This window comes from Strigops habroptila, chromosome 4, assembly GCF_004027225.2.
Source record: "Strigops habroptila isolate Jane chromosome 4, bStrHab1.2.pri, whole genome shotgun sequence".
Lineage (NCBI taxonomy): Eukaryota > Metazoa > Chordata > Aves > Psittaciformes > Psittacidae > Strigops > Strigops habroptila.
Genome location: NC_046358.1, coordinates 70,228,008 through 70,245,629, shown reverse-complemented (window position 1 = coordinate 70,245,629; position 17,622 = coordinate 70,228,008). Strand labels below are relative to the sequence as shown.

Sequence of the window (17,622 nt, the reverse complement as noted above, 5' to 3'; positions counted from 1 at the left end):
AAGAGGAATATTTGTATGGCAACACGTTTTTGTTTTGAGTGGCTGATGTGTTGGTACTGAAATTTGCCTGGCAGTTGGTACCTGTATCTCTCTACCGTGCTTCTCATAACGTCACCTTCCAGGAGGGAAGAATCATTTGCAAAATGAGAAAGAGAGGTAGAAACAGTGAATTTTTTACTACAGCTTAACTTTGTGACTCAAAGACAACAGACACAAAACACCCAAGAACACATCTTTTGCTATCAAATATGCTGCCAGTAATGCCATCCAGTGAAATGAAGACAACCTATTTTTTGAGCATTAGATCCAATCATCATTATGGAGAACTGACGACTCCTCTGGTGTTCAAACACATCCCGCAGACATCAGTTTCTCAGAACCTGCTCTAGCCTCTTTTCTGATGATTTACTGAGCAGGTTCTCTGCTTTCTTTAAAGCATACATTTGAGCAGCTACCACAAGAGAACGAATGTCCAGCTCTGCAGCTCAGCAGAACATATAATAGTTACCTAGAAACTGTTGTAACATGTAGCTGTGGCCTAGAAAACAAGATAAAAAAATACTCAGCACAGTGATCTGTGAAAATATTCACAAAATTCTGTTTATATCATTCTTGCACATATTTTAATGCAAACATTTGCATCGCCAAAGCAAAAGAGTCCATAAAGTGGCAGAGTTCTTGGTATTTAGCTAACGCTTCTTTGCGTAGGGCTTATGTGAAACACAACTCAAGTTAAAACTGCAGGTTGAGATTTTGGGGAATCATGAATTTATAGACTCTTTGAGGTTGGAAGGCACCTCTGGAGATGGTTTAGCCAATCCCCCTGTACAAGGCTGCCCACAACTCTGGCCTGTCCAGTCTTTAATATCTCCATGGATGGAGTGTCAACGACCTCTGGACAACCTGTTAGACTGTTCCATCACCCTTAATGTAAAAGGTGTTTTTTCTCATTTTTCTTGTATTTCAGTTTGTGCCCACTACGAGGATGATCGGAAGAAAAATTTTATTTTCTAAAAAATAAGGACATTTGATACGGAAACCACAGAGAGAAAAATGGAACATCACAACAGTTTAGTGTTTCTTTTCCCAACTTTTTACTGCTTTTAGCTTTCTAAACACTTGAAATCATATAACCTGTTATGATGATTTGTGCTGAAAGACTCTATTATATGGTCCAAAGAATTGTGATGTTAGTTGCCAAACACCCCTTCTGTTCCTATTTATGTATTGACAAAGAGCCAATGTGTGTGGTATTTTTTTCAGATAGCTTGATAAAAATGTGATTAACACACAAGTATACGTAACAAGTTTTATTTATCCGTAATATACCAATCCTGAGTGCAAAGAAATGTTATTTTAACTAATCAGTATTAACAGACAGGCCTTTACCAGCAGCAGATGCAGCAATCTCACTCACCAGGGCCAATTCTTGATTTAGGTTTTGCTCTGCGTGGACTGGAAAATTTAAACTTGTGACGTCAATTTTATTATTACAGAGGATTTGTTATTCAGCACGTAAACAGACAAACAGGCAGAGCCAGAACCTGTTTCTTATATCAAGACATGAAAGTGGACTATAAAGCAAATTATCTGACTAAACCTGTGACTGAACTAATGCAGCATTAAAACCGAAAAATATACAAATCAAGATTACAGATGGTAGAGATTTACAACAGAAAGAATACATTGACAGTTCCCAGCGTAAGGAATCAAAACAAATCAAATTTCCATGATTAACTACTAGCATTTGATACAATAATGAAGAGAAATGCTAGCAAACCAATTCACAGTATTTCACTGCAAACTGTTAACATATCTGAGTTTCAAAATAAAATGAATTTCTTTCGAACGGTGGCAAGTTTTTTCACATAGATCAAGTAAAACGTTTTGCCTCATCAGATCTGTGCCTGATTGTATAAAATCACGGCACTTGGAAGGGAGAAATCCCCAAAGGAAAAACCTCGCAACAAAAATTGTAGGCAATGTTCCTTCCAGCATTTAATAACCAATGGATTCAGTCCTAGAGACACTAATCTTATTTTCTGTTCACCATAATCATATTCTAGGACGTAATTCACATCTTAAAAATGATTAATTAAAACTGACCCTGTAATTTCTGTCTATTGGATGCCTGATCAGACATAACTTCTACGGTATTTTTTATTTTCACGCTGAAATGTGGTAATTTTATTTTGCAGCAAGAAGAAACTCTTTAAGACCAGGTAATTATTTTTTTTATTTTATATTTCACTGCTTGCTAAGAGACAGAGCTGGTGCCCCACAGAGTTCCAATGCATGTTAGGACTGCAACTTTTTCTCCCAGACTGAGGTATCACTCTACAGTACAGTCCTATGACTAACATCTCAATGCTACCTCTTTGATTAACAAAGATGTAACCAGCAACTATACACACATATGTGCTAAAAGCACAAAATATATCCAAATTATTATATGTATTTACAGTGGCTTATATTATATTATTAAACCAAAATACTATTAAATCTAACAGACTAGAAGAATTGCAGGTGTGGTACAAAGGTAATATACACTTCCCAGAGTCCAGCACATTTAAGATGTCCTATTGCCGAAGCTCAGAATCCATTAAGTAAGGGCAATACTGGAGAAGTTGGCAATATGAAGTGCAACTGAAATTCATTTTCTTTTAGATGCTTTTTCTTACTCACCAAGTGCCAGGTCATGACTCTCAGAAAATAAAGGACATTGAGAATTCAAATGACAGCCCAGCAATAATGGTACTTTCTAAAATGTGCTCCTCGTATCATTGTCTGGAAGACCTTTATATTAATCTAATATTTCTGCTCTAACTGCACAGGAAGAGCCTATATCTCAGTAGAAAAATGCATTAAAACCTCTCTTTGTCTGCTGGAAATGAGTATACAGTTAATTTGCTGACAGCTAAGCTTTTCTAGAATCCCACTAATATTCCCATGGAGAACTCTCTACACTAGGTAAGAGAGAATGCTGATCCATCTATTATTTGAGAAAAATCATTTACAATACATATATGAACAGAATCTTTTTGCCACAATATCCAGGGATCAAAGAATATTCTTGAATCCACTATAGTCCATTGCTCCAAGTCAGGTATCGAGAATTATGAAATTGCCAAATGCAAATATAAACCTACTAAAAATAATTATAGTCTTTTTGCAAGCTATGGTATAGCTATACCCAAAAACGGTTAGCATCAATTAGTGCATCATATTGGCATTTACAAATTGTTGACAAATGGTAAGTTTCCTTGAGCAAATCTCCTACAACACATTTATTTCCTTCAAGGTAATTGCTTTATTTTCTACCATGTTTCACATATTAAATTGTACCCATATTGAGAAAAGAAGTTACTGAAATGTGCTGCCTTCTCAGTAAAACTTTATTTTTTCACTGAAATTAATTGTATCTCATTCAGCTCATTACATTTATTAGAAGAAATAGGGTTGGCTTTGGGTTTTCTTTGGGTTTTTTGTTTTTTTTTTTTTTAGGTGGTTTTTGGTTTTGAGGAGGGCTTTTGGGTACATCTTCAACATTTTACCTACAGGGTAATGGTGTTTATTCTGAATTGTGCATCACTGGTAGAATCCATTATGTGATGTAATTTTACATCTTTTCCTATGCAGGTCCTCATCCCTGGCACTTTTTTTTAATAAACAAAACCATGAGATCTAAATTCTATTTACACACTTATAAAAGAGATGAGATGATCTATCAGAAAGCAAGTTAATTGTTTAGCGTTGAGGATTAAAAGGAAATTTGTCATCCCTTCCTGCTTTTAACATAAACTGGCTACAAGATTATAAATACACTATTCTTGAAATGTTATTTCTCGAAGTAGAATAAAAAGATACTGTAACAACAGTGTATTAAGATGAAAAAAAAAAACCACCTGAAGAGTAGGATCACTGGTTGTACATCAGTACTGTATTAGCTCATAGTTATAATCTCACAGTATGGTTACTGTTGAATTGTTCGGTGCTGCTGAAATCATGACAGATTTTTTAAAAATGTGTCAAATTCTAATAACTGAAATTAAATGAAAATCCAAAACCGAAACAATTTTGGTTAAAGCATGTAAATAATGCATCACAGTTCCAGTAACTGCTACTATGAGTACGTTTTCCATGAATACAGGCCAAAGCTTCACATTAATATTGCTAATGAATATTTGCCGTATTTCCTGACATAATAGCTTCTGGTGGAAAATGTTGTCTCCTTTTCTCGCATTTTAATATTAGTTGTGTTGCTGTCTCTATGACCACTTGTACTGTTGAGGTTATGATAATTACTACTACAGCAATTCAATGTACACTTGAAAGCATCATCATTTGTTAAAATATTCTGTGCCCCACAAAGCTTGAAATTACATTTCATTCATAAGCAAACTGGAGCCAAGCCGCCCCTGGCTTACAGATGTTGTTCTGCCTTACCACTTGTCTGTGTGCAACTCTGTAATCGATTATGTCAAGGCAATGAAAAGACAGGACCCTAAACAGCAGTTAAAGCAACAAGTTATGACATGAAGTTGACAAGAAATTACCAGTTCACTACTTCCCACCGCTATACTTAACCAGCTTAAAATAAAATATCATTGGACAGGAGAACAAAATTGAGTATCAAGTTGCAAATGTATTTTGTATTTGCCCCCCCTCTTTAAAAACCAAAATGAAATACATGGACAGCTTCTTTAAGAGACTTAACTAAAAGCCACGTATGGGCCTCTCAACTGGAAGTACTTGAAACCATTTCAATCTTTACAGCTTGTTTTACAGCCCGTAGTGAAATTCTACAAAACAGGTTCTTAGGGAGAAAAGGCAAAGTCTCCTGAGAGGTCTGTCCCTACAAACATCAATTTGCCATTTACATCATCATGATGTCTCATCAGATTGATTTTTGCTTTTTCAAATCCAGGAAAAATTGAACAAACATGAATGCCACAAAATACATCCTGGCATTCTTCCATTTATCTATTACATTTTCTAACAAAGATAGCCTGCTTGAAATAAAGTTTGAACTTGGAAAGCTGAAACTCTGCCTGAGCCCATGCAAATAGTACAGCTAAGTATGCACATATCTACTGAAACATATTAATTTTAAATCAGTCTTGATTCTGCAAACTGATCCATGGATTCACAGGCATGGATGCATAATCCCTGTGCAGAGCCTTGTGGATAGCAAATGTAATATGATGGTTTACTATGAGTGTGTGTTCAATCTCTACAGAATTGGTACAGGTCTACTACTGAAAAACCATTATACTGAAAAATTATTAATGAAAGAAATAAAGTGATACCTCTTTCAGGAAGATTTTCATTAATATTATTTCTTAAATAAGTCTAAATATGATTTACAAATACTGTAAAGAATGATGTTTGCAGCAAAATTGAAAGATCTGAACAGATGATATCCCTTGTATGACTGGATATCAAGGGGTTTGTTTTGAGATTCTTACCAGATGACTGTGTTAAACTATTTCTGGACATATTCAACATTAACATTAATGAAATCAGAACATGCATCATCAGCAGATTGCTAAATACAGATAGACAGCTTTCAACAACTTGACTTTTTAAGTTGGTTAGTACCAGTAACTAGTAGCCTACTAGTGCTCCACCCTCAGTTCCATAAATTTAAAAACAAAAATAAAAACCCCACACAAACAAAAGCAAAATAAACCTGAAAAAGACAAGAGAAATCAAAAGCACCTAAAGTTTGAAGAGTATGTGTGGATGCAGGTTTTCAGGAGCTTAGATATTTTTGTAGGCTTTACACAGTGACTTTTGTTCAAAGTCACCATTCATATGAACAACAATTACTAGATATGACTTTAAATACAACAAAAGCACTTGTAATTTGAACAGGAGCCTTCTATTTAAAATGATACTGGTTTACAGATTTTGGAGATGCTGGCACTGTATTTTAAATTGTGGTGAAAAAGCTTAATATTTTCTTGACTACTTTATAGATACTTACATGAAAAAGGGCATCAGCTGAATAAGAGTCTCTTTTTTGGGACTGGCTGTGAATTCTGGCACAGTTTGAATGATTTTGTTCATTACATTCCTTAGGTAATTTTGTAGCTGCTTGCGTCGCTCTTCCACAAACTTTGCATCCTAAAAATAGAAAGAAATATGAATGGCACAAAGAAGATAATTTTCCTATAATGCGACTAAACAGTCCAAATAAAAATATGTTGGCAATACGTAAAAAAACTCTTGACTGTCCTTCTTAGAGATGAAGGAAAATCAGGCAACCTAATAAAAACTGTTTCGCAAAAACACCCACTGACAGGATGCCAAATTCTCTCCTTGGAAGAATGTCTCTTCTGTGGAATTATTTTCCTAATAGTAGCTCTCCATGAAATGTTACAGTCTTAGCAAGACAGTGCATAACACTGGCATAGAGGCAATGGCATAACAATCTATGTGATTCTTTTGGAGATCCAGAATTACCAGTCTTTGCAGAAGGAAATACCAACTTATTCCCACAATTCCATCATAATTCATACTTCTCAGATGTTGGGTACACAAACTCCAGAATGGATTAATATTTCTCCAGCTTTTTCATTATTATGTTAAGAAATCATTATTTTGTGGTTGAGTTTTCATATAGTAGCTTGATTTTTAAACATTATAACTGTCATAAAAATCTTATACTGAAATTCCTATAGCACTTTATATTTTATAGTATATTTGCCCTAATAAATAAAATAATTCTGTGAACTCCACATTCTGCTGAGAGACTTCAAAATTAAAAGTCTCATGCCATGCATCCTGTAACTTACAGCTGGCTTCCACCTTTTCCTGTGAGGGATCATAATTACAATGAACTATAATAGAAAGTCTACACATTTGACAGGATGAAAATCTGAAGAGTATTACTTCCTTAAATAAAACAGAGTAATTTATCCTCTAAGTAAGGATGCTCCTTCAAACTCAGGACTGCAGCAGAGTTCCTAGCACCTTTATTGACTTTTTGTTCTGTTCTCTTTCATTAGGAAAGTTACCAGAACAGCATTATTTTTAGCAGACATAAGAAAACAAGCAAAGACTGTGAATGACATTTCTTAAAGTAGTAATTTAAATTCATAGAATTAAAAACCAAAGAAACAAAAAATCTCCAACCAATACGAAAGTACATTTGCAAATATTGGCAACTAATCCTGTATACTCAAAACAGCCTCATTTTTTATAATTTAAGGAAGTCTTTTCTGCTCTTGTCATTTATTTGCATGTGATCACTTAATAACATGTAATTACTGTAACATTTATAATTGCTGAAGACACACTTACAGGTTTCAAAAACTTAGGCAGTTCTTGTGATGTCTGAGTTCACAAAATTCCAAAATCCATGTTCATTTTGTTTGTTTTACAGATATGAACTGACACAGATGTTCAGCCCTGTTTCACATTTCAGTTTAATATTAATACATGTAACAATCAAGATCAATGTGAAAATAAAAAACCCCTACGTTTTATATTGTTTGCTATTTCTTTTATAGCAGTCACATTGTTTTTCAGCAACATACACAAATTGTGTAGGAAGTGATTCTAGTGTTAGCTGATTTACTGAGACATGAAGAAGTCTGAAAACTCTTGGAAACTGATGCTTTATTAAAAGCCAAAGCTGCATTGTTGGCACTTCATCCACTTTGTCACCCAGTACTCCACAACTGAGTAGAGTTACTACTCATGGAACAGAGCAACAGCTTGCTCTATGTCCTGCTGCACTGACAAGGTTCGGACAAATGTGTGGAACAGAAGTCTACACAAGCTGTTGGGAGAAATTTTAATAGGTGGTGACACATAATATTAGAATAAAATAGAATCCTAATAATAAATGTGTACTGCAATACTAATTAACTAATTTCATTATTTTTCTTCTTCTAAGATTTTCGTTCTTACTGGATTCTTGACTAGCTCAAGGAACTTGTCTTCTCGTCTTTTACTCAAAGGATTTAAAGTATCACACGATCACATTGGTAGGGACACTAATTTGCTACCACCAGTGGTGTGAAGCAGAAGACAAGAAAGTGTGGCACGCAGGAAGGCTCGTAGAGGAAGAAAAAAGTCTGTGGAAAAGCTTTGGTTCCAAAAGCTTTAACCACACGCGTAACTGTGATGTTTGGCACATGAGACCATTTCAGTTCTGGAGTAATCCTCTCCTCCTCTTACTTGATGGCGTATCATGGAGGCAGGAGGAGCACTGCTTTGCTCTACAAGCCAGCTCCCAGTGCAGACATGGCTTCAGCTTTGAGCCGCTCCAAAGAACAGGCCCCACCCCCACTACACATCCTTGATTCTACTTCCATCATTTCCACCAATTACACTTTCAAGCCCCCAAGAAAATCCACATTTTTAGAGCACCACATTCATTAGCACTTTTTCAGTTCTTAAGGGGTTTTTTGGTCACAAACCCTCAACGGCAGTATTTGCAGTGAAACTGTTTCAATTATGTTGAAATATGCTCTTCAGCAGAAGTTGCATTCTTTTAGTACAACTCCTGTACTGCATATGTATTTAAATAAATACATCTTCTTTCACAGGCAGGACCACTTTGTTATAAACACAGGAGTAAAATGCTCAGTGTTGGTATTTTTTATCCCCTATGTTACTGTAAAGAATCCCATTAACTACAGATAATAACAGCACAGAGTTTTCTAATTAAGACTGACACAACATGCCTAGGGAGTGCATTTTTGCTGTTTAAAGCTGATCTAATTGGTGCTTATTATATAGCTATTTTTTCTGCCACTTTTTCAAGCAAAATACAGAAAATCTCAGAAATTAAACTCGGCCTGAAAACAGTCAAAAATGCTCTTTTAGCCTGACATAAATTTAATCTCTAGACCAAACACTAAGCAATCTACCATGAGGTTCTGTACCAGGTACAGAGGCCCACTGTCCTTACCAGAAGTAATGTGACCTAAGGGCAAAATGACTCTGCTCGAGGTCTATGCTTTACCATTAAACATGCATTTTGTAGCAGCAGGTTGGCTATTCAGAGCAATTATTTAGCACACAGTTGTTACTGACAAGTTGTTGCAGTAATGAAGAGATTTTGTCACAAAATAGCAACTAGAATAATTGGTAATAGAAAACTACAACTGTTTCAAAGGCTGGCCAGTTTTTTTTCAGTCTCACATTATGAAAAGGTAACCAGTAACCTCTTTTCATTAGACTCAATTATCTACAACTGAAATCTAGTTAGCGTTTTATATTCCAACTCCTAAACAGCATTTTTATTTACAAGCAAAAAGGAAAGATTTTGATTTGGATTTGTATCAGTGAAAAAAACCTAAATATGCTTTTAGGACATATAAGACTGTATCTGCCAATACAATTCTGTACTTGCATATCTATTCACACAGGGAACAGCAAAGATCTTCCCCTAGCATTTATGTATGCTTGATATGAATGTACTTTGGGGACAAAATAATTTTGCTAAAATTACAACTACATATACTTTTGCAAAAAACCTCTTACATTTTGTTTTTCCCAGAAGCACACACCAAAACTGGCCCTAAAACCAGCATTATACATATTTGGTTCCTATACTTTCAAGAGCTGTAGCTGCTTATAGGATACAAGTTATATATATTTGAAATTATTACACAAAACCCAGACTGTTCTATATTAGGTTTTTCTCCATTTTTATATAGAACATACTAGATCTTTCCATAACCAATTTGGGAGCACATGTTTTTAGGCATTTTCCTGAGACAAGCCCTAGATGCTGTTTCTACAAATCTTTCCATGAAGATATTTGAACAATTGGCTACAATCTTACTAACTTTAAAAGCAAAAGGCAAGGCTAACTGGTCCTTTCAGTTCTTCTAACTTGCTCCAGTGGTGGATTAATGACCCCCAAACTTGAAGAAATTTAACTATTACTTATAAAATATCTCCTACTGTATTCATGATAAACCTAATCCCTGATCCCATGGCACTAAAGGGGACAAAAGAGTATTCCAAGAAGGCAGGAGCTCTGCTTTCAAGATTGGAGATTTCAATTCAGAAGATAAACTCTTTGCTGGCACATGTCCTCAGTGGGAGAGATTACTTCTGGATAGCTACTACTGCTGTTCGTAAGGATGCTGAAATTACCTGACTGTACTTGAAAAGGAGCTCCAATGTGACCAAAAAGAAAGCCTCACACATTCGGCACCACCTGATCAACCACCCATAAAAGCATTCCATGCACAGAAAAGGAACTAGTACACAGATGGATACACTGCCTAGAACCATAATCCACTGCCCTTCCTAACTGATTAAGAATCTCTCTTCCCTTATTAAAAGAAAGCTACTATATATATAGTGGGATTCAGGAATAGAAAAAACATGGGCAGACTCCAATATAAATCTGCAGCACATCTTGGCCACGTTTACCACCAAGTTATGCAGAGTAAGCTTATATTGCACACAAATTGTTAACTGAGACTGAACATACCAGCATTCACCTTCAATTTGTAAACATATGTTCTGTAAATAAAGCTACTCCTGTTTCTGCACAAACTTATTTCCTAGGCCACAGTTCCTGAGCATGTACTTTTGATTAAGGGTCCACAAAATTTCAGTTAACAGGTAAAATTGCTTCTGATTGCAGGAGCAGCAAAACACATCTGGGCAAAACTTTTTAATCTGAAATTAACATCTCCCAAAATATTTTATTACTTTTTTTTTTACTGAGAATCTGCCTGCAATAAAACGCATATATCACATCGCAAATCTTTAAAAATGAGAATACATAATGGAAATCATAGAGACCCTTAGCAGATATTAGAAGATTATGTTAAGCTATAAACTAAAAAGCAGAGTCCAATGTACCACATTTTATGTTATGCTGTTTTGCAGGCTTTCATTACAACCCAAATTCATTCCAACTTGCAGCTGAAATTGTTTTACACAACTGCTGGTCTTTCATATACACTGTTAGCATGTAACAGATGGCAAAACACTGATGTTCTTCATTATTAATGGGACAGCTCACTTTAGAAGTTTTAAGTATTTTCCATGAGCTGTTGGAAATTGTATGATTGCCATGGTTACCTGCCAGGACTTAGGGGCAGATAAAACCTTTATATTCTGGGTTTGGTGCTGTTGAAATCAACATAAAATGCGCTACTGCTGATGTTCTAACCATTATTTATCCTTTCACTAACCTCCTCTTGTTAGTGCTGGGGAAAAAAGGAAAAAACAAAACCAAACAACAAAACAGCTCAGGGCTCAGTCCAACTCAATAGAAATAAAAAGAAATACAGCTTTAGGATTTAATGAGAGCTGTATCAGCCTCTGGTATCACACACTGCAACCCATTCTAAATAAAGCGGCCAAGAGCGCTATTCAAAGATGGACCTGCAAATGCAGAAATAAGCTCAGGTTTCTCTAGTGTCAACTAGTCTTAACAAAATTACTGTATCAGGTTTTGTCTGTTTACAAGGCACCAAATTGTTAACTTCAAAATGAAGCTGGAAATCAGAAGCAGAACTAGGAGCTAATGAAACATTCAATGTCATTCTCACTGCTTTGTGATTAAAGGAAGATAGCAAGTAGTAAGTTTTCTTGACACCTTTGCAAAGGTCACAATAAAACATGATTTCAATACAACTGTCCTTCAGTAACTACTGCATCGTGAAACAGTTTTATGAAGGAACAGTTTCCAATACCGAATATACCATATACTACCATGTTACACAAAAATCATCTCAAAATTACTGAAACTACATGAGCTTAAAATTTCCATCCTACTTGTATTTGCAAGTTTCTGTAAGGCAGAATGAGGTTGGCGTTAGACAACAAAACAAGGGTGTACAATACATGAAACTGCCACCTTTCCCATCCCACTGTGAGATTTTTTGTACATCTGCTGTTCAGTGGAACAAACAGGAATTTAAGAGGATGAGATAGAAATGAGGAATCAAGGAATTCTCAGTTTTGAAAATAAATCTTTCTTTAAATCAAGATTTACTCCATAATTGTAATTACTACTCTGTGTTTCTCTACTAAAATAGTGGATGTGTTTCCATCTCCAACTATGGGTTCATTTCAATGACACCAGAAAGTAAGAGATCCTTTTAGATAAAGTCATCTGAAAAAGACATTGCTACAAAATCACCCAGCAGCAAACATACTAAGGGTCAGCTATGGTCCTGTCAATGTCCTCAGTCAAGCCCAAATTTATGTGGACACCTGCAACATTTTCATTAGCATTTCTAATTTTTTAAGACTTGAGGCATCTCCTGCAGCACTGTGCTGAGCTGGTCAGCACAGCCCACCTGTTCAGGAAGGAAATCAGAGAATCATGGAATGGTTTGGGTTGGAAGGGACCTTAAAGCTCATCCAGTTCCAACCTGCCACGGGCAGGGACACCGTTCACTAGACTAAGCATGGAGCAGCCACAACCTCTCTGCGCAATGGTGGCTCAGCAGCTGTGCAGCCTTCTCAGGCCACCGCAAGAGCTGCAAGCTCAGTCTACGCCTTTCAAATACGTTTTATATTCAAACCTTAAAGTCTCACCTTTTATTTTGAGTAAGAGGGTAGTTTATATACCACAGCATTCTAGCTACTTGTCTGTGCTTTCTTAGAATACAATGTTGCGGCACAGCATCCTCTAACCAAGTCCAGAGCATGAACATGTTAACAAATACATACAAGCACAGTCCCCAGGCTCTATCAAAACAACAGACAATCCCATTTTGATCAATTCTTCCCCTATGTAATCAATCTCAAACTATGTCTTGTGCCTCTCTGAACTTGCTGAGGCACTTGAAGAATCCTGGAAGCCAGCATCTTTCATACAATACCTGGCATTTTCAAGCTAGCAACATCATCCATCCAAAAGGCTAAACTTTCTCAAAACTTTTTTTAAGGAAAACCATTAAAAATGAATAAACGTATCAACAGAAAATAAGAAAGCCTGAGAATAAAACTAAACCCGACCTCTTCTTAGTGTTGTGTATAATGCCACTGTTAGAAAAACAACTCAATCGGTAATGTTATGTTAATAAAATCCAGTGTCATCGAAATATTTTGTTATTTAAAGACAGAAATGCCACCCATGTGTCAATTTGTCAACTACTCAGGAATCAACAGTTCATTAACAAACATCAACAGAAAACTGCAGCCTATAGCAAGACCCCAAGGGGTTATCTTTTGCTCAGCTATTGAACAGTGAAGTTTTATTCCTGTTTTCTGCTCAGACAAGTATTATCAGTGTACTCTGCATTTTTATTCAGGAGATTCTGGAAACTACAATAGTTCATGAAATTGAGATCCATTTTTTTCACTAGCCTATATTACAGCAATAACTATCAACAAGATTAGTTAAAATGTGTCTCAGTTCACTACTTTCCCCCAACACTCCAGTTTTCTTTCTTAATTTCTTTATCAGTTTTGAAAGTGCCCTGAAGACCAATAAAGACAGACTCTAAATTTACAAGAGCAAAAACCCAACCCTAAACCCCTTTAGAAACATGGTACATACAGTGCTTACTGTATACAAGCTTATATATACAACCCTAGTGCGATGCCTTCCTTTAAAAATAAAATCATTAATTAAAAATGCCCAAAACAACCCCAACAACACAGCAAAGAGCAAAACCCATGAACAGGTTAATGAAAAACTACAATTTCTCTTCCAGCCTCTGCACAAGTGAAAGAAATTGCTTCAAAATTCCCACAAAGTTCAGTATTAATTGTATATAACATTTAACAATTTATAATTAAAATTACTTGTTTCTCTACCACATTTCAGCAAATACTTCCCTTTCCCCATAAAAACCCTCAAGCAGAACTTCTGCCATTTCTCTCTTGTTGGATGGTTCCAGCAAGGCAGGAGCGGGGATGCTAAGAGCATATGGATGGCTGCAGAGTGCCCCAGATGTGCTGGAAGAGGATGGCTAAGAGAGCTACACCATGACCCAGACTCCACTCTCTCAGCCACCCTCTTCCCTGACAGATGTTGCTCTGATGACAGCAGTCCTGCTTAGCCTGCTGGGAATCAGCAGCATCTAAGAAAGCTACAGATCTGCAAGCACCTGCTAGGCTTCTGGCTACTGTCTGCACTTGTGGGCCAACAGTATCCCATATATGTTTATTTGCAATGTTTTAACTCTAGAAAGTAAAACTACGATTTGGTGGGAAAAAAAAATCCAAAACAACAAAAAACCACCACCGAAAAAAAAAAACACAACAAAAAACCAAAAAAATCACAAGAAAAAAAACAAACCCCAAAACCAATCAATGGAAAAATACATCAATACAGCAGTTTACCATCCCAGCTGCCCAACAGCAGTGGGATACAAAATGGTCTTTGAACTTCACTCAGAAGAGTAGACAGTCCTTTAATAGAAATGTTGTTTAGATACACTCTGACAGGACAATCCTGTTTGCTAAAATAAGAATTGAATTAAAGAGGAATATTGATGTCAAGTGCCTGTTATTTGCAGTACCTTCATGAAAAGATATTTACATGGTAGAAGAAGGAAAACCAGATTTTTCATGCAGGAAGTGTCTCTAGCATTTCACAAGATCTAAAGTATTCATCAATATTTAGTACTAGCAATTGCCCCCAAAACTGTAGAGCAAGTATGATGAGAATTTACCAATATTTATAAAACTATACATTGGGGCTGTGTGTAAAAATCAAGCATATTTATATGTACAGAAAGACATAAAAATGTAAAATTTCAAATCCACAGAAGGTTTTAGTTTTATTTCTGTCATCAGGTGTCCCTGCTAAGGTCTCTCTGAAAGGAAATTTATGAATCTAAGTAATTTGGTAATGCAGCATCACCATCACAGTAAGAAATAAATTTTCAAGATTATTTTTATGTTTTCATTTCATACCAGAGGCTACCAGAATACCCAAATGGTGCATGAGTTGGTATAAAACTGCAATATTTTTATATAGCAGTTGTCCAAGCAGCATGTAAATCACATTACTTTCCCCCTATAACGTCATAATGTACAGCAACAGCATCTCAACTGTTTCTGTGGGCTGTATCTTGAATAATTTGTTAGAATAAACTGCTTTTCTTTAGCTATAGGATTAAATGACAGCAAAAAATAAAAACACCTCTTGACAGGAAAAAGTGTATTCTGTAGACCCTCAACAGTGTGTGTTCCTTATTCTTAAACTTCAACAGGAATTAACAGCAAATATTTGTAACTTCAAAAAAACGCCAGAAAGACTCAATTCACAATTTTCATGAAATGTTACACTTGAGCACCAAATGAACACATTAATTCAGTGAGACATTCTCAAAGAGATGGATAAGTCTGAGTTGGCAAATTGCTTACCCTTTAAATTAAACCACCGAGAAATGAAACACAGTACTGTGCGCTGTGCTAGCTTCCACCTTCATACTGGATTTCAGGTAACCCAAACTTTCCATACCACAGAACTGGAAGAATTTGCTATAAGGTATTTGTCATATAAAAGCCATCCATTTCCCACTGACTTATTTCCCTTCTCTTAGTGATCTGACAAATAAATGAAAACGAAGAACTGAATGCTCTTGCCCAAGTGCTGTATACATAAAGCATCAACTGCAGTCTTTTCCAGGAGAAAACCCAGAGGATCTGGATTCCAGATCGGAAATACTCTGTAGTCCCCCTTAGCGTGCAGGTGGCAGTGTCAGTAAAGAGGTGTGCTGTGACTAGAAATCTGAATAGTTATGCCAAGCATGAAATTATTCTTATTTCTATCTGTATGGTACTCCAATTAAGTTACCTATTTGAAATCTAGATTGTATTAATTTAATCTCAATGGCTTACTGAAAGCTCATTCTTCTTTGAGAATTTAACTTTCCAGTTATAAAGTAACAGTGACCTTAAAGAACACAATTTCTTTTACGGCTTTAGCACGCCATAAAAACAGTATTACAGAATTAACGCGTATGGCTATAAAGATAATATTGAGTTCCTTTCCTGATTTGAACACAATACAAATGGTTCCCTTTCTTTTCTTTTTAACCATACTACAGCACAAGCATGCCTATCAAATTCATATTAACTACAGTTTTTCAAAAACCCACAAGGCAAAACAGTATATGAAAATAACTCTATGTACCAGTTAAGTCCACTAAGGGGATTGAAAATTAAAATCTACTCACTTTGGAAAGCAAGAATAATAAAGAATTTAAGCATCTATTTTACATCATACAAAAATCAAATTAAGTAAGCATTAATGAAAGCAATCCTTAACTTCAAATTGGCAATATATAACTTAAGAATTTATATTTCTAAAGCTTTTCTCCTTTAATAAATGTATTCCAACTCTGAAACATCAGTCTTAATTTTCTAAAATTCTACGTGAAGACATAGGATATCAAAGCTTAGCACTAAGAAATATTATTTAGCCCAAAAGCATCAGCTAGAAGTTTTGCTTTCTCCTCCACTTTTTAAGTCACAGCTCCCTATGACAGTATGACTTTGACAAACTAATCTGATGAAGGATAGTTCCTATGAGCTACTAAAGCCCATAAAGTAAAAAACCACACATATCTCTACTTCCGATTTCAATGCAAGTCAAACACATTCTTAAATTTTAGGATGTCCTGAAGCACTTTGCTGAATCAGGACACAAAAACACACAAGCCTAACATGAAATAATTTTCTTTCCTAAGATTCTGAATCGTCTTTCAAGCATTCCATACGTCTTCTGTTACTGTCCATGTACTAGTAAAACAGGAATTGTTACACTTTCTATTTTAAAATACATGTTTCAAGCACTGCCAGTACCTTAGCTATTACAAACCCATTTGCAATCATGGCAATAAAAACGTACACTGGACATATGCATGGAACTTGTGAAATAATTTCTTTAAACCATCAATATGATTTTCCATGTCAGTCTAGAATTACTGGTAGTGTTTTTTTATTAACATGGCGGTCTAGGATATTGCAGTGGTGCATCCTCCCCTCTGTCCTGGACCCATAAGCTTCCCCAAGGATTCCCGTTAGGCCCCAGCCTTTGCACTGATGCAAGGAGTTGGGTGGCTGGGCGTCCCCTGACCATTAATTCTAATCGACTAACAAAGGTGGGACAGGCCACACAGATATCGGGAAGGTCAGATACTCCCTTATCATATCTGGAGTTCTTTTGGGATCGTAAATCATTCCCTGACAAAGATACGATGCCAGGATGACAATTTACACTGACTAAAGCCAATCATCTTACCACCCTATAAACAGTGGTCCCAAGATATAGATTTCTATTGAAATTGCTTTTATTAATATCTCTGACAGTGATTCTTTTAGCAATCCTAAACACTCAGTTTCACAACAGATATTGGAATAGTAGTGAAGTTGGAAAAAGTATGAACACAGGCCCTTCTCCAGATCTGAAAGATGGAGGAAGTTTCAGTCCTTGTTTATGCCAGGCCTGAATGCCCACCTCTGAGCCAACAGTATCTCACAGCTGCACTGGATTACAACAGCAAAATACACACAGTGTTACTGTGTGTATATACAAACTATGTAATGCACTGTGTAACGTAGTGAGCACAGGACAACAAACGCTGAATTTTGAATTCATATTCTGTGTAGTAAACGTGACTGATTATGGCAAACACACAGGTCTTTTCCTGAGGAGGCAAAAACAGC

At 36.0% G+C, this 17,622-nt stretch overlaps 1 protein-coding gene across 6 annotated transcripts in view; it reads right to left on the bottom strand.

Annotated features, from left to right (window-relative positions):
- Positions 1-17,622, bottom strand: part of SNX29 (sorting nexin 29) — a 128,247-nt gene that overhangs the window by 30,057 nt on the left and 80,568 nt on the right. For 4 of the 6 annotated variants that reach the window (XM_030481410.1, XM_030481409.1, XM_030481412.1 and 1 more), the window contains one exon: positions 5,990-6,129. In XM_030481410.1, the coding sequence (XP_030337270.1) occupies positions 5,990-6,129 (140 nt within the window). Of the gene's footprint in view, positions 1-447; positions 539-5,989; positions 6,130-17,622 lie in introns of those variants that run through there. The other 2 variants (XM_030481411.1, XR_003990809.1) reach the window with 2 other exon arrangements.